The following is a 25,307-nucleotide window of genomic DNA, read 5'->3' as shown; positions in this document are numbered from 1 at the left end:
TAAAAATTATCCACCTTTCCCCCAGAAAACAAAAGCCAAGCCCCCCACCCTACCCCCAACCACATAGGTTTACCACAGCAATGAACTCACTCTTGGTACCAATTTCTGTGTTAGTTTCGTTTCTGTTACTGTTATGAAGTATCCCAATGAAAACAATTTAAGGGAAAAAGGATTTGTTTTGACTTCTAATTCCAGAGGCATAGACTAAATAAATCACAGTGAGAGGGACATGGACACAGGCAAAGAAGACACAGAGGCAGGAACTGGAACCTGGATAATCCTGATGGGAGGAGAAAGAGAGAATGTCATGTGAGACCTGGCTATAAAACCTCAAAGCCTTCCTCCAGCAAGGCTCCCCTTGCTAAATGCTCTATAAGCTTCCAAAATCAGTGTCTCTTAAGTGTTTAAAAACACAAGCCTTTGAAGAACTTTTCATATTCAAACCACAATTGCACTGGCTGGCTCCTCTTTAAGGAATTAAAAGGGTCTATTGTGTAACAGTTTACAATATGACAGAAGTAAAGGAAAGCCTAAATGTTGCTCTTCTTTCTGAGCAGGTTCTAGCCAAGGGAAAGGAACACAGTGAGGGCAGACAACACGTAATTCTGTGCTGTGTGTGGGTTAATAATTCCATTGTATCTAAATATTTCAAGAAGGCTTATCTCCTTCCTCACAGGGGAATTTACGAACCGAGTCGTTCACAATATTTGAAACAATTTCTTTTTCATTCCTATGCTTTTGTCCCTATAATTTCATTGAAGGATCTGGTATAAATAATAAAAATATTGTGAACATTATTTTTAGCTTGAACATATTCAGAAATGATAGTTAGTGGATATGTGCATAGTTCTGTGAGATTTGTGTACAATTGGACCTGACAACCTCTACCCTCTGTCTATACTATGTATCAAGGCTTTTGGTGTTTGCACATATGCTCTTCATTGGTAAATATATATTTGAATTTTAAATTTTATTTTACTTTTGAGATTATAGTATAATTAATACCGTTCTCCTTTTGCTTTCTCCAAAATCTCTTGTATACCTGACCCTGTTCCCCTTCAATTTTATAGTCCCATTTCTCACTAATTGGTAGTGCATGCATATACATACATGAATATATTCCATCTGTAGAGTGATATTTATGACTTGTATGCATATTTTCAGGGCTGACCACTTAGTACTGGACAAGCAATTGGTGTGCCCTACCCTCAGGAAAACCATCTCTTCTCCTTAAGCATTCCTCAGTTGCCTGTAGTTCTTTGTGTAGGGTGGAGGCCTGATGGCCTTTTCTCTGTTCAGTTTGGGATGTTTGGTGGCATCATCCTTGTTCAGCTCATATTTAGACTGCCATGTTGGTGTGGCATCTGATGACAAGACAAAACCTCACAGCAAAGTTTCTGCCTGGTCTTCTGGCTCTTTTCATTTTCCACTCCACCCACTCCACCCCTCCAGTGTTCCCTAAGCCTTAGGAATGGGACATTTTTGTAGGTGTATCCATTGGGATGGGTTATAAAGCCATCATTTTTATAAAACTTTAAAAAATAGCTTTAAAATTAATTATATTACAGCGGAACCAATTACAAACATATCAGAAGGAAAACAAGAATGGTGTGATAGCAGACATACGCAAAGACAGGTACATGCATATTTGAATTAAAACCTTTAAAGAGCATTTTCTTTGGTAAACAATGTACCAGGAACCATATGAAAGTACCATTCTCCTTGTCCTGGAGAACCAATGGATTATTATTTAATTTTCAGTTTTAACACTCTCCTAAGTACTCAAGGAGACTGGTGTAAGTTAAGTTAAAGTATACTTTTAGATTCTTAAATTTTTTATGATTTTTGATATTAAAAAAGTTATACCATACTTGAGACTTATGATGAAGTAGTAGGAATTATGAACAATGTCAGAGTCCTAACCTCGGCATTTGACTCATTCTAAAGAGTTAACCTTCCCAGTGATTCAAAGTTTGATGCTGCCCGTTACCAATCAGTGCTTTCAATTTTGTTTCTTTTAGTTTCAGTATAATTATTTTAAAAATAGACAATTGAGAGAGTTTCTGAGAAAGTGATTGTCAACTCTGTGCAGCTCACTACTGATAATAATATTAACTTTATACCTTTGAACAACTTTGACAAAAGGGCATTGGCAATTTATTTTTGGCTGAAGATCAAAGGTGTGACAGCAGCATCCAGGATGAGGAGGAAGGTAAGGACTCTCTCCATTTGTAAACACTACTTGACAGTATGCTTCTTTACAAGAAATGGTGAGCTATCTTCCCAGCGAAAGAAAATTACTTCTGAAATAATTATTAAGGAATAAGATACTTTCAGTGGCAATAATTATATCTTACATTTTCAAAGCTGGTTAAATTGAGACTCTCAGTGAGAATGCCAAATGATGGGTAAGATTGTGAGATTTTTTTTTTTTTCAGATGAGGATTTTAGGGAATAAGGAACAGCAGTGAAGATCAGAAAAGACAGAAAGGGCTGAAAATAGCACTTGGTAAGGTGAGGCACTGGCTATAAAGACTGGTGAACTGAGTTAGACACAGGAAGCCCACGTAGTAGAAAGAAGACTGTACCTCAGGCTGCGGTCCTCTGATCTCCACACTCACCCCACAGCACATGACAGTCACATACATATGAAAAATGAAACAGGACTATATAGACAAGGATGTGAAAGAAAACTTTTGAAAATGAAGGGTGGTATCAGATATGTGGGAAGACTTTTTTTATTGGATATTTTATTTATTTACATTTTGAATGTTATTCCCTTTCCCGATATCCCACTCCCCAAACTTTCTATCTCATCTCCCCTACTCCTGCTTCTATGAGCATGTGCCCCTACCCACACACCCACTCCCACCTCCCTGCCCTCAAATTCCCCTATACTGGGGCATAAAGCCTTCACAGGACCAAGGGCCTCTCCTCCCATTGATGCCTGACAAGGCCATCCTCTGTGTAGCTTGGGAGCACTCAACTCATTCCACGGGAAATTCATATGCTTTCCTTCAAATTAAAATCCGAAATATTTTCCTCCATAGATTATTGGAGGAAAGTGAATGGGAAAACTACGGTGAGTGGCGGAACTCAGTTCTCCACTCACTAACTTGAAGGCAGCAAAGTCCATGGTTACACTGACTTTCTGCCTTTAGTGGATACATGTGAAAGAAGCGTGACCATCAGTGTGATGTCAGCTAATTATGGACAAGCAAGTTGTTCGATAACCCAGTGGTAACTTACAGGATATATACAACCAATCACATTTTTGAAGCATGGCCCGTATGCTTCAGTTTTGCAATAGCAAGCCAGCGTCTTGTGTAAATATGGTTTATACTTTGTATGTACCATGTTACTGATCTGGTCTCCTGTAAAACTCGGGCTGATTTAAACGCTGACAATCCTTCAGCATGCAAAACATCTTATTCCTACCATGTGCCTTAGGCTCACACACCATTTCCAAAGTGCGCATTATGAACTTTTAAGATGGGAAAACCAGAGGAAGCCGAAAAATACCTTGCTAAAAAAATAGTCCAAGTATGTGCAAAACAAGCAGTTCTGTATGCTATCAAGCTCTCATGAGTGCATTCAAAGTGATTGACTTGGAAAGTCTGTTGCAATGATTCTGCCATTCTCTAAACACTGGAACTTCTTTGAGCTTCCAAACTATCACACATGGAGAACAGGGTGAACTTGTTTTCAGCACTGGTATAACTGACATTAAACCAGCTTCCTAAGGCTCTATGCCCCAGTGTAGGGGAATGCCAGGGCCAGGAATCGGGAGTGAGTAGCTTGGTAAGTAGGGAGAGGGGGTATGGGGTAGGGAGTTTTGGGAGGAGAAACCAGGAAAGAGGATACCATTTGAAATGTAAATAAAGAAAATATCTAATAAAAATATATAAAATGAATAGGAGATTATATCAAGATAATGACTGTCTTGGCACACATAGAGGGAAGAGAAGGTGGTGCCTAAACACTGGAGTTGTCTGCAAAAGAAATGCATGTATGGGTTTAATATGCCCTAAATGTAAACTAGATGGAAGCTGTCTGTGGGTAAACAGGTCGACCTGTTTGTCTAGCATGTGCAAGGCATGTTACCAACCCAGAAGCGCACAACCTCTGCCAGCCAAGCGCAATAGCTGCAACTAACGACAGCACAACTGAGAAGAAAACGTGTTACTTTGGTAACAGTGTAGGGTAAATAACTTGTGGGAAATAGAGTTACTGATATGCAGTATATATTTAAGGCAAGTGGACAGCAAAAAGTGATGCACTCAGTCTAGTTGTGAGCACAACAGATCCAAGCAGGAAGCTGTTTGTAAATAATAAGGCAGTGGGTTGTTTATTTAAGAAGAAATCTTCCTAAAGAGTCATTCTGTGTCTTTCCACAGCCAAAGCTGAAATGTTATTTTTTGAGTCATGATCCCATCCCATAACTACAGTCTCACTTTGCTTTCCAACAGTTAGGAATGCCATACTAACGATTAGGAGAGAAAAACCAAAGAAATGCCCCCCCCCCCCGCCAACCAACCAAACTTTATATTTTGAAAGCTAACCATCAAGAATACTTTTGCTAGTAATTCTGTTTGAAAGTATGTTTAACTTTATTATGTTTACATACAATTATGTCTCTGGCTTTTTTTTAGACTTTCCTGAAGAATATGTTCAATTGAAGGTAATAAGTTTTAGATTTTTATCTTGCATCATTAAATTCATACTATTCGAAATAAACAACTGCCAATTAAAAAAAGATGTATTTATTTTTTTATACCCACCGAGTGTGAGCATACATGTACATTATTGTAATATGCCTATGCATGTATTGAGGCCATAGAAGGGCACTGGATCCATTCGAGTTTCCATGTGTTTAGTGACTGCTTGGCTTGTTACATGTGTGTCAGATTCCCAACTCCGGTTCTCATGGCTGAGCAGCAAAGGCCACTGAGCCATTTATCCAGCCCGCAACAGTTCTTAAATGTCTTGTTCTTAAAACCCATACAGCCTTTGGATAAAGAGAAAACTCCTTTTCCACGTGACGCACCAGCAAAGAAGGAAGTAAAAACCTTTGGCACAGGTATGTTTTGCAGTCTTTCTAGGAAAATACTTCAAAACGTGTTAAATGTGCATGGACATCTTGTTCTGACAAATACATAAATTAGTGAAAATAAATAGATAGTTTGATAAAATGGTAGGCTTTATAATAATATATAGAGAAAGGCTAATAATCAGCAACAATCCAAAAATGAATCATTCATTCCTAATTTAGAAACTTTGATTTAAGCACATTACTGGATGAAAAAGATTAGATCAATAATCACACAGCTACAAACCCAGCAACAGGGGTAACCTGTCTGCATGATATACTGGAAAAATAGTGATGCAAATGTTAGGAGATTAACTAGGCACTTTTTAAAATTGGGTTTGAGGCCCACTCCATGAAAATGGACTGCTAACGAGTCCAAGAACCTGGGATTAGACAGGTCATGAGTCCAAGGGAAAAGCTACTGCTACTGTTCTGCTAAAGAAACATGCAATAAAATGACTCCTGGTAACATATTGGTATAACCATAGGTCAGTGTCTCACTCAAGCCTCATTAGAAATGCTTCTTCATTGCAGTACATGAGACCAACACAGAGACCCATAACTAGACAATGAGCAGAGTGTGAGAGGCACAGGAGTACTTGGTCCTAAATGGGATGTCTTAAAGCAAACCTCTCCCCGTCAGAGTTCAGGAATCTATGTACAAAAAAATAGAGAAAAATTAGAAGTGGTGGGTGACTCCAAAGAAACATTTTCTAGATATTACAGAACTGATACACACACGCGCTCACAGAGACTGCACACATCAAAAATTATGGCGTTTATTTTGTGCTGACCAACTACTCTTAGGCATGGAATTTGCCCTAGAGTGTGGTTGTCACTCCATTTGAGTGACTGATTTTCCCTTTGACAGAAGGTATCAGCTGCAAATAGCTTCTTGGTTAGGGGTGGGAATTTGTATCCCCTTCATCTCCTCAGAGATTTTGTCTGGTTTGAATCTGTGCAGGTCTTGTGCATATTGTCACAGTCTCTGTGAGCGCATCTGTGTTTCAGTTCTATCTATTTATTTTCACTAATTTATGTAATTTTCAGAACCAGATGAAAATTTGTCATCAGAGGAAGACCAAGGATGGCTTGATGACTGTGAAGAGGAACATCCAAAGGTAACTAAGTCTTTGAATCCATTCTCTTTTTAAGATTTTTGCTAGCAAATGTTGAAACCATAGATCATATGAAATTATGCTTGGATTTGTGTGTGCGTGTGTGTTTCAGAACTTTAATGTATTCACATGTTAAAGGCAGTTCATTTGAAATGTATGAGTAAGAGATTAAAAATTCGATCAATATGACAACAATTTCACCTGAATTTGATTCATGCTAAAGAGTAATTATCTCAGTGACTCAAAATATGTACTATTTTTGCTAATCAGTATTACACAGCTTAAGGAAGAAAGTCAGCAACCATAATAACACGTGTTACTCCTAACTTTACTTGGCATTAGAAAATGTCAGGACTGGACAGAATGGATCAAGAACACATGAGTATATGGTACCATGTGGGTTTCTGTTTGTATAAAACCACTGAAGGAATATGCCAATAGGAGAGAGCAGGTAGTGCCCAAGGCATCTCTGCACACACTTGACTCGTTTTGCCCTTGAATAATTTGTGGGCTTTCAGTATCAAATATCTATGAGGCTGTCAGATGTAGAACGTGCTGTGTGAGCGTATAGGGGGTATTTCAACAGCAAAACAAGTAATGAGAAAACAAGTAATGAGAACACATTCTCCAGGTGGAGAATGCACATGCTGTCTGCTTGGAGAACATTTCAAGGGTGAATATGCTTGTTTTATTTTCAAACTAATTAAAATAGAAATTAAGTTTTGAGAACTGATTGGGGAATCTTCATGCAACTAATTATTGACACTGATTTAAAGAATGTGTTTAAGGAGCCTCCGCCAAAGGACACTGTGCATTTATCCATGCCTAAAGATGAGGGAGGAGTCAATGTCATAGGTGTCAGATGTAGCCAAGGGAAAGGTAAGAACTCCTTTTTATTTTTTAAAAAGTCCATTCAAGAGGCACAGCAATATTTCTCATTGTATCATATAGCATTTGCTCCTCAAGCATGACGATGGGTTGTATCCCCAGGGCCCATGTAAATAGCCAAGTGTGGTGGGGGCACACCTGCAGCAACATGGGAAGGAGAGACGGGCATCAACCAGGAGTCTGCAGGCCAAGTAACCTCTGGTGTGTGTGCAGCTAAAGGAAAAAGAGTAACCTTGGCTCAACGAGGTGGAAGCTGAGAAGCTAGCTGAACACACACATCCACCCATCCATATTTACACCCCTGCATCTACACACACCCACACACCCACACACATACACACACACACACACACACACACACACACAAATAAAAACCAAAACATCTGACAATGATTATTTAAGACAGATGGCATGAGATATTCTCCTATCTACTCCCAAAGCAGCCTACTATATATTGAAGTTATAATGTTTTAATGGAAGGACTGGGGCAAGCACTCTGTAATGTTTTTACATTTTAAGTATAGGCATATGAGTTTGAAGCCCCAAACTCTCATAAAAAATGTAAGGCATAGTAATATGTGCTGTAGGAAGTGAGAGGCAAGAGAATACCTGGGGCTCACTAACTAACCAGTCTATGTTAATTGGTGAACCCCAGGACATGTGAACTCTGGCTTAAAAGAAGTGGACAGTGTTCTTAAGGCTGACACCCAAGTTTCCTCTACATGCATATGCATACAATTGTTTGTGTTCCTGCACACCATATTCACCCATATAAGCATGAACATGCATGCATGTTGGAACACACAATTAGTATATTAAGTGGCTATAATTTATATATTGAATTGACAGTATGGGTTAAACTGAGTAAAAATAGAGATGTTACATTGTTATTCTCAGTTGATGAATATTAGAAATTGAGAGGAAGTGGAGGGGTTGAAGCAAAGATGAAGACATTAGAGAACATAGGAAGTACTCAGTATTTCAGAGAATGGAAGGGTATTAGCTATGTAGGAAGATAAGATTAATGTGAAGTACAGTTTTAAACACTGGTGTCCATGCACCTTAGAATTGCACTTCATAACTTTAAGCTTCACATGAGTAAGGTGTCATAATCTTACTCCATCCTAATATTAAATTTATAGCTTTTTCTGACCATGGTCAAGTACCACTTCAGTGATTCTACTGAATAGCAGGTTGTGTACTCCTCAATCATTGCTGTCTTTAGACTGACATCTGTGGTATTCAATACTTCTTTGCTCTAGCTTTTCATACCTGCATCTTCTCTCAATCTTTCTAAACATCATCTCTAGGAGTCAAGTCAGGATTTCTTCTGAAGGGCCACTCATCCTTGACACACTTTAAATTCTGTTGCCAGATCCCAATAACTCAGAAAATATTTTTGAAAAAAAATTATTTACTCCCACATTATAACAAAACAATGCAATTTTGTGGGAAAAAAAGCAAACTATGTTTGTGCATTTTATTGATTGTTATAGGGATTGTGAAGAAAACTGGTTAGTAACTGCTAATTATTTTGTTATAAATCAGTTCATTTTTATTTGGTAGTTCCATTTTATTACTGTAAACTTATTATGGATTGTACTATGTTTTCAGTTCTCATATCTTATGAAAAATATTTATTGAAAAACGTGGGTATGATACCCAGGGTGGAGAAGGAAAGGCCGTCTTCATAATAACCCGTACTTATGAGCAAAGGAGGAATGTTTGCTGCATCATTATTCTTACTGCTAATATACAGGTTAATCAAACAGGTTAACAACAACAAAAAAGACTTGAGTGTTTCCCTGGATTTTATGACTGTGTTCTGCTTCCTGAATTAATAGTACGGAGAGAACAATTTCTTATTCTGAAGTGTTTGATGGGTGACATATGCTGAGTCATGCTGCTGCTCGTTGTCTAGGTTAAATAAAGCCATCTCATGAAAGAGGTCACCTTTCCCTCCATCAGTGAAGAGACATAGGCATTGGTATCAGAGCCTTCTCCATTTAGCTGGACTCATTGAAATCATCTCACCTTCAAAAGTTTCCCTTAAAGTTAAAACCTCATTTTGTACTTGATTTTTACTTTGTTGATGTCCTAATCAGATCATAATAGAACAAAGTGAAGATAAACCAAATGCTAGTCTTTTTTTTTTTTTTTTTTTTTTTGGTTTTTTCGAGACAGGGTTTCTCTGTGTAGCCCTGGCTGTCCTGGAACTCACTTTGTAGACCAGGCTGGCCTCGAACTCAGAAATCCGCCTGCCTCTGCCTCCCGAGTGCTGGGATTACAAATGCTAGTCTTAAAAGAAATATTCCCAATAATAAGTATGGCAATCATTTTCCATGCTAAGATTCTGCGTGAAATTTTAATAGATCCTATCATGTTAACATGTAATTAACACATGACTGGTTTTTCAGGCTTTCCTGCTGAATATCCCGAATTAAAGGTAATAATGTTTACATTTTGTTCTGTATCCTTAACTTCCTAATATATGACATATAGATGTATCATTAAAACATCTCGTTCCAAACCCGTGCAGGTTTCCATAGAAAAGCAAGATTTTGTGCCAACTGAAGACTCAATATTGAATCAGGAAAAATCATTCTTGGCAGGTAAATTTATCAATATTTATCTCCCTGAAACAAGTTGATACAAATATTTGAAATGTCCAGTCTTTTATTCCCTACAACATAGTTCTCTAATTTAGTGAAAGGGTTAAATGTAACAGATACAAATAGCATTTTAGCATTATTATCTAAGACTGAGGCGATTGCTGGTTAAGAGTTTGTTTTCATCATTGTGAGCTACCACTCAAGTTCTTTGGTGGTTGTGAATCAGCTCCCTTGCATTTCAGTTGGGAATCCATAAATTTCCTAGTGTTTAGTTGTTAAAAAATATTAAAGATCAGGATACTCAAACTCTAAAATACATCATTTTCTCACAGCTGTCTGTGTATGCACACTCAGCTCACTGGGGGACTGAGGGGAGATATTCCTCCATCAATAGCATGTCCAGTGGTCCTTTGAGCTTTGTGTATTAAGTCACAGTGGTTAGGACAGGAGTGCATGAAACCTGTGAAGGCTGAAGACCAAATCTCAGCATGCAGAAGGGAGGTGGGCAAGAAGTCTTACCTTCCTGAAAAAGTCATCCCTGAAGAACAATTGTAACTGGTAGTTCCTGAGAGAGGTAGAGTTTGTTGGCTGTTTTTGTTTTTGTTTAAGAGGGAAGCCCCAGTATGTGCTCCTGTGGAAAAGATCACATATCCAAGAAGATATGGACAGCAGAAATGAAACTTGATCTTTTTTTGAAAAGGACATAAAGTTGGATGTATAGGGGCAGATCTGGGAGAAGTTGGGGTGAACATAATGAGAGCATGTTATATGAAAATTTCAAAGACTAAATAATCCAGTCCTTCTTAGAAAGGGAGACAAAATACTCATGGGAGGAAATATGGAGTCAGCGTGGAGTAGAGACTGAAGGAAAGGCCATCCAGAGACTGCCCCACCTGGGGATCCATCCCATATACAGTCACCAAACCTAGACACTATTGTGGATGCCAAGAAGTGCAAGCTGACAGGAGCCGGATATAGCTGTCTCCTCAGAGGCTCTGCCAGAGTCTGACAACTACAGAGGCAGATGCTCACAGCCAACCATAGGGCTGAGCATGGAGGTCCCCAACCGAAGAGTTTGAGAAAGGACTGAAGGAGCTGAAGGGGTTTGCATCACCATAGGAAGAACAACAATATCAACCAACCAGAACCCTCAGAGCTCCCAGGGACTAAACCACCAACCAAAGAGTACACATGGAGGGACCCATGGCTCCAGCCACATATACAGCATAGGATGGCCTTGTTGGGCATCAATAGGAGAAGAGGCCCTTGGTCCTGTGAAGGCTCAATGCCCCAGTGTAGGGAAATGCTAGGGCGGGGAGGCAGGAGTCGGTGGGTGGGTGGGGGAGCACCCTCATAGAAGGAGGGGGACTGGATAGGAGGTTTCCGAGATGAGGGCCAGAAAAGGGGATAACATTTGAAATGTAAATAAAGAAAATATCTAATAAAAGAAGATAAAAGAAATACATAGTATTTTTAAATCAATCGTGGAAACAGTCTATAGGTATTCTTCATGTAATTTTGTTCTACTTAAGTCAGTAGGCCTTAGTCAACCATGATATCTAGATTGAACAGGAATTTACACAATGCAAATAAAAGAGTTATAAAAGAGGTAGTGTTGCTTATCCCTAAGAATTAATTTAAAATTTTACAGAACAGTCTCAGTTACATGCACACATTCATGAGAAATCATAAATGAAATCCACCAACCCAGGTAGGTACGAAAAGGGGTTAAAGGAGACAGACTTATCCAGTTATTTCACGTGGTTCACTCAGCACTTCACACTGAAACAGTGTCAGTGTCTAGTTGTTTAGGGGTCCTAGTTCCTATTTACACTCTGGTAATGATCTTTTGCTTAAATGATTTCCTGAACTAGGCTTGCTAAAGGTTCAGGAACCGTTCCCGAGTTCAGGATTTCATGAGTTGTCAGCTTTGTGTCCTACTCAGTAATCTGTCTCCATTTTTTTAAAACATGCCATGCAGAAAATTGTCCCTGTCATATCTTGAGTTGATCTGCCTCAGTTGTGAAAGTAAAAATTAGCCTTTGCTTCCAATGTTGGTGTCCCAGCAGCTTAACATTTTTGTAAGTCTTAATTCCCTGACTCATCCTCAGCCCTCCATCCCTAGCTCTTGGCCATCTCTACCAACTTCTCACATGCGGCTAATGAGACAGGGATGGCTCCCTCAACCCTACCTCTATTTTCAGATATGTCTGCAAGGTGAAACTCTGTGATTCCCTCAGTATGCCACACATGCCATGTTACCATCCTGGTCACTATATCCCTGATCCCACTCATTAAGAGATGAATCAAAGAATACTCTAGTAAAAGCACTGCTGCAATATTTGTTTATCTCTTTAAATTCCAGAGCCAGAAATCAGTAAAATTCAATAAGTAGTCACAAAGACAATCAACTAAAACACTACTTTTATAAAAAAAATTTATAAAAAATTTTCTAGTACAGAAATAAAATGCTTAGGTATGTGAGTAAACAATCTATGCTTCAAATAGGAACAAAATATTTGAAAAATAAATGAAGTGTTAAGGATGCCATGGGGAAAACAGCCCATACTTATATAGGGAAAAAGACATAGAATCAAGGGATATTTGACTTATTATGCTGAGTCTTAAAGTAAGGAAAGACTTGTCAAACTAGTAGACACAAGCATTGCAGAAGAGGCTCAGCAGATGAAGCGTATGCCTAGGTGATCTTTGGTGTGTTATTCTTAGCGAGTACAGACAAATGAGTCCTGTGAACATATGTGAGTCATACTGACAATTCTGTTGCTAAAGATGTGATCATTTCTGTTTATTAGAATACTAAGTGTGTACATAAAGAGATGAATATGGTGACTCCTACTATCTATATTTATAAGATTTGTGAAGCTTTTGATAATGACATTTATTTTCCAACTCTAAAAACATCAGGTTGAATATCAAGCTTAATTGAAGATTTTATTGCAAAATAAAATTTCAACATTTCATTATTCCTTTTTGAAAATTTTGCATGTATAGCTCTGTAGGTGATCATGTTTATTTCACTGCTTTCTTGGCTGACTTTGACTACACGTATGTATTTGTCAGGACCCAAACCTGAACAACTGAGGTGGGAGGAGGAACAGACAGGATGGCGTGGCAGGGACAAGAAGCAGAGGAAGGTACTCAGGAGTTTGCATTTTCTTCTTCTTTTTTTTTTTTTTGTTTTGTTTTTATTTTTTTTAATTTTTAATATTTTTATTACATATTTTCCTCAGTTACATTTCCAATGCTATCCCAAAAGTCCCACATAGCGCCCCCCCCACTTCCCTACCCACCCATTCCCATTCTTTTGGCCCTGGCATTCCCCTATATTGGGGCATATAAAGTTTGCAAGTCCAATGGGCCTCTCTTTCCAATGATGGCCGACTAGGCCATCTTTCGATACATATGCAGCTAGAGACAAGAGCTCCGGGGTTCTGGTTAGTACATCATGTTGTTCCAACAATAAGGTTGCAGATCCCTTTAGCTCCTTGGGTACTTTCTCTAGCTTCTCCATTGGGAGCCCTGTGATACATCCAATAGCTGACTGTGAACATCCACTCCTGTGTTTGCTAGGCCCCGGCATCGTCTCACAAGAGACAGCTATATTTGGGTCCTTTCAGCAAAATCTTGCTAGTGTATGCAATGGTGTCAGCGTTTAGAAGCTGATTATGGGATGCATCCCTGGATACGGCAGTCTCTAAATGGTCCATCCTTTCATCACAGCTACGAACTTTGTCTCTGTAACTCCTTCCCTGGGTGTTTTGTTCCCAATTCTAAGAAGGTGCACAGTGTCCACACTTTGGTCTTCATTCTTCTTGAGTTTCATGCGTTTATCAAATTGTATCTTATATCTTGGGTATCCTAAGTTTTGGGCTAATATCCACTTATCAGTGAATACATATTGTGTGAGTTCTTTTGTGATTGTGTTACTTCACTCAAGATGATGCCCTCCAGGTCCATCCATTTGGCTAGGAATTTCATAAATTCATTCTTTTTAATAGCTGAGTAGTACTCCATTGTGTAAATGTACCATAATTTCTGTATCCATTCCTCTGTTGAGGGACATCTGGGTTCTTTCCAGCTTCTGGCTATTATAAATAGGGCTGCTATGAACATAGTGGAGCATGTGTCCTTTTTACCGGTTGGGACATCTTCTGGATATATGCCCAGGAGAGGTATTGCTGGATCCTCCGGTAGGACTATGTCCAATTTTCTGAGGAACCGCCAGACTGATTTCCAGAGTGGTTGTACAAGCTTGCAATCCCACCAACAATGGAGGAGTGTTCCTCTTTCTCCACATCCTCGCCAGCATCTGCTGTCACCTGAATTTTTGATCTTAGCCATTCTGACTGGTGTGAGGTGGAATCTCAGGGTTGTTTTGATTTGCATTTCCCTGATGATTAAGGATGTTGAACATTTTTTCAGGTGCTTCTCTGCCATTCGGTATTCCTCAGGTGAGATTTCTTTGTTCAGTCTGAGCCCCATTTTTTAATGGGGTTATTTGACTTTCTGGAGTCCACCTTCTTGAGTTCTTTATATATATTGGATATTAGTCCCTTATCTGATTTAGGATAGGTGAAGATCCTTTCCCAAACTGTTGGTGGCTTTTTTGTCTTATTGATGGTGTCTTTAGCCTTGCAGAAGCTTTGTAGTTTCATGAGGTCCCACTTGTCAATTCTCGATCTTACAGCACAAGCCATTACTGTTCTATTCAGGAATTTTTCCCCTGTGCCCATATCTTCAAGGCTTTTCCCCGCTTTCTCCTCTATAAGTTTCAGTGTCTCTGGTTTTATGTGAAGTTCCTTGATCCACTTAGACTTGACCTTAGTACAAGGAGATAGGAATGGATCGATTCGCATTCTTCTACATGTTAACAACCGGTTGTGCCAGCACCATTTGTTGAAAATGCTGTCTTTCTTCCACTGGATGTTTTTAGCTCCCTTGTCGAAGATCAAGTGACCGTACGTGTGTGGGTTCATTTCTGGGTCTTCAATTCTATTCCATTGGTCTATTTGTCTGTCACTATACCAGTACCATGCAGTTTTTAATCACAATTGCTCTGTAGTAGAGCTTTAGGTCAGGCATGGTGATTCCACCAGAGGTTCTTTTATCCTTGAGAAGAGTTTTTGCTATCCTAGGTTTTTTGTTATTCCAGATGAATTTGCAGATTGCACTTTCTAATTCGTTGAAGAATTGATTTGGAATTTTGATGGGGATTGCATTGAATCTGTAGATTGCTTTTGGCAAGATAGCCATTTTTACAATGTTGATCCTGCCAATCCATGAGCATGGGAGATCTTTCCATCTTCTGAGATCTTCTATAATTTCTTTCTTCAGAGACTTGAAGTTTTTATTATACAGATCTTTCACTTCCTTAGTTAGAGTCACGCCAAGATATTTTATATTATTTGTGACTATTGAGAAGGGTGTTGTTTCCCTAATTTCTTTCTCAGCCTGTTTATTCTTTGTGTAGAGAAAGGCCATTGATTTGTTTGAGTTAATTTTATATCCAGCTACTTCACCGAAGCTGTTTATCAGGCTTAGGAGTTCTCTGGTGGAATTTTTAGGGTCACTTATATATACTATCATATCATCTGCAAAAAGTGATATTTTGACTTCATCTTTTCCAATTTGTATCCCTTTGATCTCCTTTTGTTGTCGAATTGCTCTGGCTAGGACTTCAAGTACAATGTTGAATAGGTATGGAGAAAGTGGACAGCCTTGTCTAGTCCCTGATTTTAGAGGGATTGCTTCAAGCTTCTCACCATTTACTTTGATGTTGGCTACTGGTTTGCTGTAGATTGCTTTTATCATGTTTAGGTATGGGCCTTGAATTCCTGATCTTTCCAAGACTTTTATCATGAATGGGTGTTGGATCTTGTCAAATGCTTTTTCCGCATCTAAGGAGATGACCATGTGGTTTTTGTCTTTGAGTTTGTTTATATACTGGATTACGTTGATGGATTTCCGTATATTGAACCATCCCTGCATCCCTGGGATGAAACCTACTTGGTCAGGATGGATGATTGTTTTGATGTGTTCTTGGATTCGGTTAGCAAGAACTTTATTGAGGATTTTTGCATCAATATTCATAAGGGATATTGGTCTGAAGTTTTCTATCTTTGTTGGGTCTTTTTGTGGTTTAGGTATCAGAGTAATTGTGGCTTCATAGAATGAGTTGGGTAGAGTACCTTCTGTTTCTATTTTGTGGAATAGTTTGTGAAGAACTGGGATTAGATCTTCTTTGAAGGTCTGATAGAACTCTGCACTAAACCCATCTGGTCCTGGGCTTTTTTTAGTTGGGAGACTATTAATGACTGCTTCTATTTCTTTGGGGGATATAGGGTTGTTTAGATCATTAACCTTTAGATCTTGATTCAACTTTGGTACCTGGTATCTGTCTAGGAACTTCTCCATTTCATCCAGGTTCTCCAGTTTTGTTGAGTATAGCCTTTGGTAGAAGGATCTGATGGTGTTTTGGATGTCTTCAGGATCTGTTGTTATGTCTCCTTTTTCATTTCTGATTTTGTTAATTAGGATGCTTTCCCTGTGCCCTCTAGTGAGTCTGGCTAAGGGTTTATCTATCTTGTTGATTTTCTCAAAGAACCAGCTCCTTGATTGGTTGATTCTTTGAATAGTTTTTCTTGTTTCCACTTGGTTGATTTCACCCCTGAGTTTGATTATTTCCTGCCGTCTACTCCTCTTGGGTGAATTTGCTTCCTTTTGTTCTAGTGCTTTTAGGTGTGTTGTCAAGCTGCTAATGTGTGCTCTCTCTAGTTTCCTTTTGGAGGCACTCAGAGCTATGAGTTTTCCTCTTAGAAATGCTTTCATTGCGTCCCATAAGTTTGGGTATGTTGTGGCTTCATTTTCATTGAACTCTAAAAAGTCCTTAATTTCTTTCTTTATTCCTTCCTTGACCAAGGTATCATTGAGAAGAGTGTTGTTCAGTTTCCACGTGAAGGTTGGCTTTCTATTATTTATTTTGTTATTGAAGATCAGCCTTAGGCCATGGTGATCTGATAGGATGCATGGGACAATTTCAATATTTTTATATCTGTTGAGGCCTGCTTTGTGACCAATTATGTGGTCAATTTTGGAGAAGGTACCATGAGGTGCTGAGAAGAAGGTATATCCTTTTGTTTTAGGATAGAATGTTCTGTAGATATCTGCCAGATCCATTTGATTCATAATTTCTCTTAGTTTCACTGTGTCCCTGTTTAGTTTCTGTTTCCATGATCTGTCCATTGGTGAAAGTGGTGTGTTGAAGTCTCCCACTATTATTGTATGAGGTGCAATGTGTGCTTTGAGCTTTACTAAAGTTTCTTTAATGAATGTGGCTGCCTTTGCATTTGGAGCATAGATATTCAGGATTGATAGTTCCTCTTGGAGGATTTTACCTTTGATGAGTATGAAGTGTCCCTCCCTGTCTTTTTTAATGACTTTGGGTTGGAAGTCAATCTTATCAGATATTAGAATGGCTACTCCAGCTTTTTTCTTCATGCCATTTGCTTGGAAAATTGTTTTCCAGCCTTTCATTCTGAGGTAGTGTCTATCCTTTTCTCTGAGATGAGTTTCCTGTAAGCAGCAAAATGTTGGGTCTTGTTTGTGTAGCCAGTTTGTTAGTCTATGTCTTTTTATCGGGGAGTTGAGTCCATTGATATTAAGAGATATTAAGGAAAAGTAATTGTTGTTTCCTGTTATTTTTGTTGTTAAAGTTGGCATTTTGTTCTTGTGGCTGTCTTCTTTTAGGTTTGTTGAGGGATTACCTTCTTGTTGTTTCTAGGGCGTGGTTCCTGTCCTTGTATTGGTTTTTTTCTGTTATTATCCTTTGAAGGGCTGGATTCGTGGAGAGATAATGTGTGAATTTGGTTTTGTCGTGGAATACTTTGGTTTCTCCATCTATGTTAATTGAGAGTTTGGCTGGGTATAGTAGCCTGGGCTGGAATTTGTGTTCTTTTAGTGTCTGTATAACATCCGTCCAGGATCTTCTGGCTTTCATAGTCTCTGGTGAAAAATCTGGTGTAATTCTGATAGGCTTGCCTTTATATGTTACTTGGCCTTTTTCTCTTACTGCTTTTAGTATTCTATCTTTATTTAGAGCATTTGTTGCTCTGATTATTATGTGTCGGGAGGTATTTCTTTTCTGGTCCAGTCTATTTGGAGTTCTGTAGGCTTCTTGTATGTTCATGGGCATCTCTTTCTTTAGATTTGGGAAGTTTTCTTCTATAATTTTGTTGAAGATGTTTGCTGGTCCTTTGAGTTGAAAATCTTCATTCTCATCCACTCCTATTATCCGTAGGCTTGGTCTTCTCATTGCGTCCTGTATTTCTTGGATGTTTTGAGTTAGGATCTTTTTGCATTTTACATTTTCCTTGATTGTTGTGCCGATGTATTCTATGGAATCTTCTGCACCTGAGATTCTCTCTTCCATCTCTTGTATTCTGTTGCTGATGCTCGTATCTATGGTTCCAGATTTCTTTCCTAGGGTTTCTATCTCCAGTGTTGCCTCATTTTGGGTTTTCTTTATTGTGTCTACTTCCCTTTTTAGGTCTAGTATGGTTTTGTTCATTTCCATCATCTGTTTGGATGTGTTTTCCTGTTTTTCTGTAAGGACTTCTACCTCTTTGATTATGTTATCGTGTTTTTCTTTAAGGATTTGTAACTCTTTAGCAGTGTTCTCCTGCAATTCTTTAAGGGATTTTTGTGCTTTCTCTTTATTGTCTTCTGCCTGTTTAGCAGTGTTCTCCTGCATTTCTTTAAGTGTGTTAATAAAGTCCTTCTTGAAGTTCTCTATCATCATCAGGAGATATGCTTTTAAATCCGTGTCTAGCTTTTCCGGTGTGTTGGGGTGCCCTGGACTGGGCGAAGTGGGGGTGCTGGGTTCTGATGATGGTGAGTGGTCTTGGTTTCTGTTAGTAAGATTATTACGTTTACCTTTCGCCATCTGGTAATCTCTGGGGTTAGTTGTTATCGTTGTCACTGTTTAAAGATTGGAGCAGAAGCTGTGTTTCACTCACCAGCAGTCTCTAAATCCTGCGGCGGGGGTCGTGGGTAGCTGACGGTACCCCGGTGCTGGTCCAGCCGGATGAGGCCTGTGGTCCTACTCAGGCTGGTTTCTGTTTCCCTAACTAATGCAGTCTCAGGTCCCGCGCAATTGGATTGGAGCAGAAGCTGTGCTCCACTCACCAGAAGTCTTAAGATCCTGTGGCGGGTGTTGTGGGTAGCTGGCGAGTGTCAGCAGACCCTGCGCCCCAGCTGCCCCGGTGCTTTTTCTGGATGATTGTTTTGATGTGTTCTTGGATTCGGTTAGCAAGAACTTTATTGAGGATTTTTGCATCAATATTCATAAGGGATATTGGTCTGAAGTTTTCTATCTTTGTTGGGTCTTTTTGTGGTTTAGGTATCAGAGTAATTGTGGCTTCATAGAATGAGTTGGGTAGAGTACCTTCTGTTTCTATTTTGTGGAATAGTTTGTGAAGAACTGGGATTAGATCTTCTTTGAAGGTCTGATAGAACTCTGCACTAAACCCATCTGGTCCTGGGCTTTTTTTTAGTTGGGAGACTATTAATGACTGCTTCTATTTCTTTGGGGGATATAGGGCTGTTTAGATCATTAACCTGATCTTGGTTCAACTTTGGTACCTGGTATCTGTCTAGGAACTTCTCCATTTCATCCAGTTTCTCCAGTTTTGTTGAGTATAGCCTTTGGTAGAAGGATCTGATGGTGTTTTGGATGTCTTCAGGATCTGTTGTTATGTCTCCTTTTTCATTTCTGATTTTGTTAATTAGAATGCTTTCCCTGTGCCCTCTAGTGAGTCTGGCTAAGGGTTTATCTATCTTGTTGATTTTCTCAAAGAACCAGCTCCTTGATTGGTTGATTCTTTGAATAGTTCTTCTTGTTTCCACTTTATTCATTTAGCCCCTGAGTTTGATTATTTCCTGCCGTCTACTCCTCTTGGGTGAATTTGCTTCCTTTTGTTCTAGTGCTTTTAGGTGTGTTGTCAAGCTGCTAATGTGTGCTCTCTCTAGTTTCCTTTTGGAGGCACTCAGAGCTATGAGTTTTCCTCTTAGAAATGCTTTCATTGCGTCCCATAAGTTTGGGTATGTTGTGGCTTCATTTTCATTGAACTCTAAAAAGTCCTTAATTTCTTTCTTTATTCCTTCCTTGACCAAGGTATCATTGAGAAGAGTGTTGTTCAGTTTCCACGTGAAGTTTGGCTTTCTATTATTTATTTTATTATTGAAGATCAGCCTTAGTCCATGGTGATCTGATAGGATGCATGGGACAATTTCAATATTTTTGTATATGTTGAGGCCTGTTTTGTGACCAATTATGTGGTCAATTTTGGAGAAGGTACCATGAGGTGCTGAGAAGAAGGTATATCCTTTTGTTTTAGGATAGAATGTTCTGTAGATATCTGCCAGATCCATTTGATTCATAATTTCTGTTAGTTTCTCTGTGTCCCTTTTTAGTTTCTGTTTCCATGATCTGTCCATTGGTGAAAGTGGTGTGTTGAAGTCTCCCACTATTATTGTATGAGGTGCAATGTGTGCTTTGAGCTTTACTAAAGTTTCTTTAATGAATGTGGCTGCCTTTGTATTTGGAGCATAGATATTCAGGATTGATAGTTCCTCTTGGAGGATTTTACCTTTGATGAGTATGAAGTGTCCCTCCCTGTCTTTTTTTTTTAATGACTTTGGGTTGGAAGTCAATCTTATCAGATATTAGAATGGCTACTCCAGCTTGTTTCTTCATACCATTTGCTTGGAAAATTGTTTTCCAGCCTTTCATTCTGAGGTAGTGTCTATCCTTTTCTCTGAGATGAGTTTCCTGTAAGCAGCAAAATGTTGGGTCTTGTTTGTGTAGCCAGTTTGTTAGTCTATGTCTTTTTATCGGGGAGTTGAGTCCATTGATATTAAGAGATATTAAGGAAAAGTAATTGTTGTTTCCTGTATTTTTGTTGTTAAAGTTGGCATTCTGTTCTTGTGGCTGTCTTCTTTTAGGTTTGTTGAGGGATTACCTTCTTGTTGTTTCTAGGGCGTGGTTCCTGTCCTTGTATTGTTTTTTTTCTGTTATTATCCTTTGAAGGGCTGGATTCGTGGAGAGATAATGTGTGAATTTGGTTTTGTCGTGGAATACTTTGGTTTCTCCATCTATGTTAATTGAGAGTTTGGCTGGGTATAGTAGCCTGGGCTGGAGTTTGTGTTCTTTTAGTGTCTGTATAACATCCGTCTAGGATCTTCTGGCTTTCATAGTCTCTGGTGAGAAATCTGGTGTAATTCTGATAGGCTTGCCTTTATATGTTACTTGGCCTTTTTCTCTTACTGCTTTTAGTATTCTATCTTTATTTAGAGCATTTGTTGTTCTGATTATTATGTGTCGGGAGGTATTTCTTTTCTGGTCCAGTCTATTTGGAGTTCTGTAGGCTTCTTGTATGTTCATGGGCATCTCTTTCTTTAGATTTGGGAAGTTTTCTTCTATAATTTTGTTGAAGATGTTTGCTGGTCCTTTGAGTTGAAAATCTTCATTCTCATCCACTCCTATTATCCGTAGGTTTGGTCTTCTCATTGTGTCCTGTATTTCTTGGATGTTTTGAGTTAGGATCTTTTTGCATTTTACATTTTCCTTGATTGTTGTGCCGATGTTCTCTATGGAATCTTCTGCACCTGAGATTCTCTCTTCCATCTCTTGTATTCTGTTGCTGATGCTCGTATCTATGGTTCCAGATTTCTTTCCTAGGGTTTCTATCTCCAGTGTTGCCTCATTTTGGGTTTTCTTTATTGTGTCTACTTCCCTTTTTAGGTCTAGTATGGTTTTGTTCAATTCCATCATCTGTTTGGATGTGTTTTCCTGTTTTTCTGTAAGGACTTCTACCTGTTTGATTATGTTATCCTGTTTTTCTTTAAGGATTTGTAACTCTTTAGCAGTGTTCTCCTGCAATTCTTTAAGGGATTTTTGTGCTTCCTCTTTACTGTCTTCTACCTGTTTACCAGTGTTCCTTTGTATTTCTTTAAGTGTGTTATTAAAGTCCTTCTTGAAGTCCTCTACCATCATCATGAGATATGCTTTTAGATCCATGTCTAGCTTTTCCGGTGTGATGGGGTGCCCTGGACTGGGCGAAGTGGGAGTGCTGGGTTCTGATGATGGTGAGTGGTCTTGGTTTCTGTTAGTAAGATTATTACGTTTACCTTTCGCCATCTGGTAATCTCTGGGTTTAGTTGTTGTCGTTGTCACTGTTTAAAGATTGGATCAGAAGCTGTGTTCCACTCACCAGCAGTCTCAAAATCCTGTGGGGGGGGGTCGTGGGTAGCTGGCGAGTGTCAGCCAACCCTGTGCTCTAGCTACCCTGGTGCTGGTCCGGCCGGAAGAGGCCTGTGGTCCTACTCAGGCCGGTTTTCTGCTTCCCTAACTAATGCAGACTCAGGTCCCGCGTGCAATTGGATTGGAGCAGAAGCTGTGTTCCACTCACCAGAAGTCTTAAGATCCTGTGGCGGGTGTTGTGGGTAGCTGGCGAGTGTCAGCCGACCCTGCGCCCTAGCTACCCTGGTGCTTTTCTGACCGGAGAGCCTAGTGGCCCTACTGAGGCCGGATTTCTGCCTCCCCAACCAAAGCAGTCTCAGGTCCCGCGTGATTGGACTGGAGTAGAAGCTGTGTTCCACTCACCAACAGTCTCAAACTCCTGTGGCGGGGGTCCTGGGTAGCTGGCGGGTTTCAGCCAACCCTGTGCTCTAGCTACCCTGGTGCTGGTCCGGCCGGAAGAGGCCTGTGATCCTACTCAGGCCGGTTTTCTGCTTCCCTAACTAATGCAGTCTCAGGTGCAATTGGATTGGAGCAGAAGCTGTGTTCCACTCACCAGAAGTCTTAAGATCCTGTGGCGGGTGTTGTGGGTAGCTGGCGAGTGTCAGCTGACCCTGCGCCCTAGCTACCCCTGCGCTTTTCTGACCGGAGAGGCTTGTGGCCCTCGAGTTTGCATTTTCAAACTAAGATTCTTTTCATTGGTGAAGGCAGGGGTTCTCTAACTCTGAACAGCCTTAAAGAGAAATGAGACCATCATTTAGTATTTAATTTAACATTCCTCTTCCTCTTTAGTTGTACAGTATATGATTTCAGGATCTACAGTAACTAACTCCCTAAACCTTATCCTTAGATTTCTTACACAGTCTTTCATCACTGCTCAAATTCCAACTACTTCCAAAGTAAAAACATAAATCTATGGACTTCTGTTCAGTCATTGCATGAAGAAACAAAGACATTATGTAGAAAGCATATGTAAGAATCTATCTATCTATCTATCTATCTATCTATCTATCTATCTATCTATCATCTATCTATCATCTATCTATCTATCTATCTATCTATCTATCTATCTATCTATCTATCTATGTATCATCTATCTGCCATTTATATGTTTATATATCCATACTTGTCTTGAAGGGCATGCTTACTTGGTTTATATCTAGTTGCTTTAAGAAAGGAAATTGTGATGTTCCTGGCGAGTAGTTAGGAAATCTCTGTGCAACTCCTTACTGATCCTAATTTTAGCAGGCTATATTTGAGAGACTTCAACTGAAACGGAATACTCGAGTGTCAATAGATCCCCCCAAAAGTGTAAGAAATACAAGAGCTGCTGAAGACAGAGGTAAGAACTCTATTAATGGTCATAGCAAGGGATGCCTGTTAAAACAGGAAGATGGAGCTGTTCTCTTCACCAAAGACAATTGCCCAGTGAATATTCATGAAATAAAAACTAGTCTTTTTTTACATTTCAAATGTAATTAAAACCTTGTGTCTTTTTCAAGTCTCTGACAGAGGTTACATCATTGAACTTTTCCTTGAGAAAGTTGATATGTGATTGGAAATATTAATATCTTTATTCAATATGAGAAATATTAGGAAATGGAAGAATGTTTAAAGAGAAGGAACAAAGACTAAAATAGACAAAGTTGCAGGGATTAAATGAAAGGAGTCAGGCAGGTGTGTATAGGGGAGAGTATGCAAATAAATTCTTTATAAAATTGAAGGGGAGCTGTATTAGAAAGCTAGGGAGAGATATTGTAATATAATACAGGAGCATCAGAGTGTTAGAGATTAAGTTAGAAGCCACCAGGCATCCTGGAAGCCTCAGTTCCAGAAAGACATTGGGGCTGGAAAACTGGGTCTTGCACATTTAGGTGTTCTTCACAGTAGATAAACAGAAGCAGCTCTGGCCAGTCAAACATGTAAGTTAATGCCATATGGTTCTGCGCCTCCATTCAAGCATTCTGTGCTCTACAACAATCCTGCCAGTCCCCTGACATACACACTTCTGTTCTTTCTTTCTCTCTAGCTTCATAAATTTAGCATTTATAATTCATCTCAGGCAATACCTGTGTTTGGTCAACATTGTCTCATTTCTCTACATTCCCCAAATCCCAGAGCATAAGCCTAGTAAAAACTCAAGAAATGATCATTGAGTAGAGTATGACGATTGTCATCATGAGGCCATGATCAAAGGAATTAAGTCTGAAGGAATAATCAACAACTCCAACAAAAATGAAAATTTTGAAAACTGGGCAAACCTCTTTTTTTATTGAATATTTTCTTTATTTACATTTCAAATGTTATCCCCCTTTCTAGTCCCTCCCAGAAACCCACTATCCTATCCCTCCTCCCCCTGCTTCTATGAGAGTGTTCTCCCACCCACCTAACCACTCCCACCTCCCCAACCTTGCATTTCCCCTACAATAGGGCATTAAGCCTTTACAGGACCGAGGGCCTCTCTTTCCATTGATACTGGGCAAACCTCCTAAGGGAGTTAAATGCATACATATTAACCTGGATGACGAGAACTATTATTTAGAAAAATGGCAGATTTTGTGCTGAGTTTTATTTGGAGGAAGAAGTTGCTCAAAAAGTAGAGCAAAAGTATGTCAGACAGGAGGGAGATAAGAAGTGTAAGAAGATGTAATTTAACAAAGAAAATGCATAGAAACATATTTCTCTCCCCAGATAGAGAATGTGCGGTGTGGTTGTGTGAGATTTCATGTACCTACCAATTCTACTTCCGGTGTTGTGTTAGTTTCTGTTTACTGGAACCTTTTGTGTGTGCATCTTCAACACATGCTTAACTTCAACATTGTACCTCCTCCTATGTGTGTATTTGGCATATGCCTCTATAGATAACTGTATAAATTTCTCAAGCCAGTAAATATGTAGCTGAATTTTAAGCTGAAATGAGCATCTAATTGTTAAATTAAAAATCCAATTCTTCATTACTTATCTTTTCAACATCGGCAACACCAGTTAAGTAGGCAGATGGTAATGGTTACTGTCCTCAGGTCTGATTTTAACTACACATATGTATCTTTCAGGAGCCACAACAGTACAACCAAGGCCACAGGAGGACCAGACAGGATGGCATGCCATTGACAAGAAGCCGCAAAAGGTACTCAGAACTTTATATTTTCATATTTAGAGTCTTCTCAGTGATGAATATTTAACCCAGGGTGAGTGAGATACAAGTCACGTAGTGCTGGGGAATAAAGAGATTATTATCTAATGGTTAAATTTAGAGACTTGTCAACTGTGCCATGCATAACATT

General features: G+C 39.3%; 1 protein-coding gene across 8 annotated transcripts in view; it reads left to right on the top strand.

Annotated features, from left to right (window-relative positions):
- The window catches only part of LOC110300178 (uncharacterized), a 149,190-nt gene that overhangs the window by 66,579 nt on the left and 57,304 nt on the right, over positions 1-25,307 (top strand). For all 8 annotated transcript variants that reach the window (XM_085844040.1, XM_085844043.1, XM_085844042.1 and 5 more), the window contains exons 32-42: positions 1,569-1,636; positions 2,146-2,212; positions 4,653-4,681; positions 5,008-5,080; positions 6,140-6,210; positions 6,984-7,086; positions 9,513-9,541; positions 9,635-9,707; positions 12,789-12,862; positions 23,269-23,365; positions 25,077-25,150. In XM_085844040.1, the coding sequence (XP_085700166.1) occupies positions 1,569-1,636; positions 2,146-2,212; positions 4,653-4,681; positions 5,008-5,080; positions 6,140-6,210; positions 6,984-7,086; positions 9,513-9,541; positions 9,635-9,707; positions 12,789-12,862; positions 23,269-23,365; positions 25,077-25,150 (758 nt within the window). The remainder of the gene's footprint in view (positions 1-1,568; positions 1,637-2,145; positions 2,213-4,652; positions 4,682-5,007; positions 5,081-6,139; positions 6,211-6,983; positions 7,087-9,512; positions 9,542-9,634; positions 9,708-12,788; positions 12,863-23,268; positions 23,366-25,076; positions 25,151-25,307) is intronic.

The sequence above is a fragment of the Mus caroli genome, unplaced genomic scaffold (genome assembly GCF_978045245.1).
Source record: "Mus caroli unplaced genomic scaffold, Mus_caroli_1 scaffold_10, whole genome shotgun sequence".
NCBI classification, from domain to species: domain Eukaryota; kingdom Metazoa; phylum Chordata; class Mammalia; order Rodentia; family Muridae; genus Mus; species Mus caroli.
The sequence above is the reverse complement of the archived record's forward strand: the minus strand, read 5'-3'. Positions and strand labels throughout refer to the sequence as shown.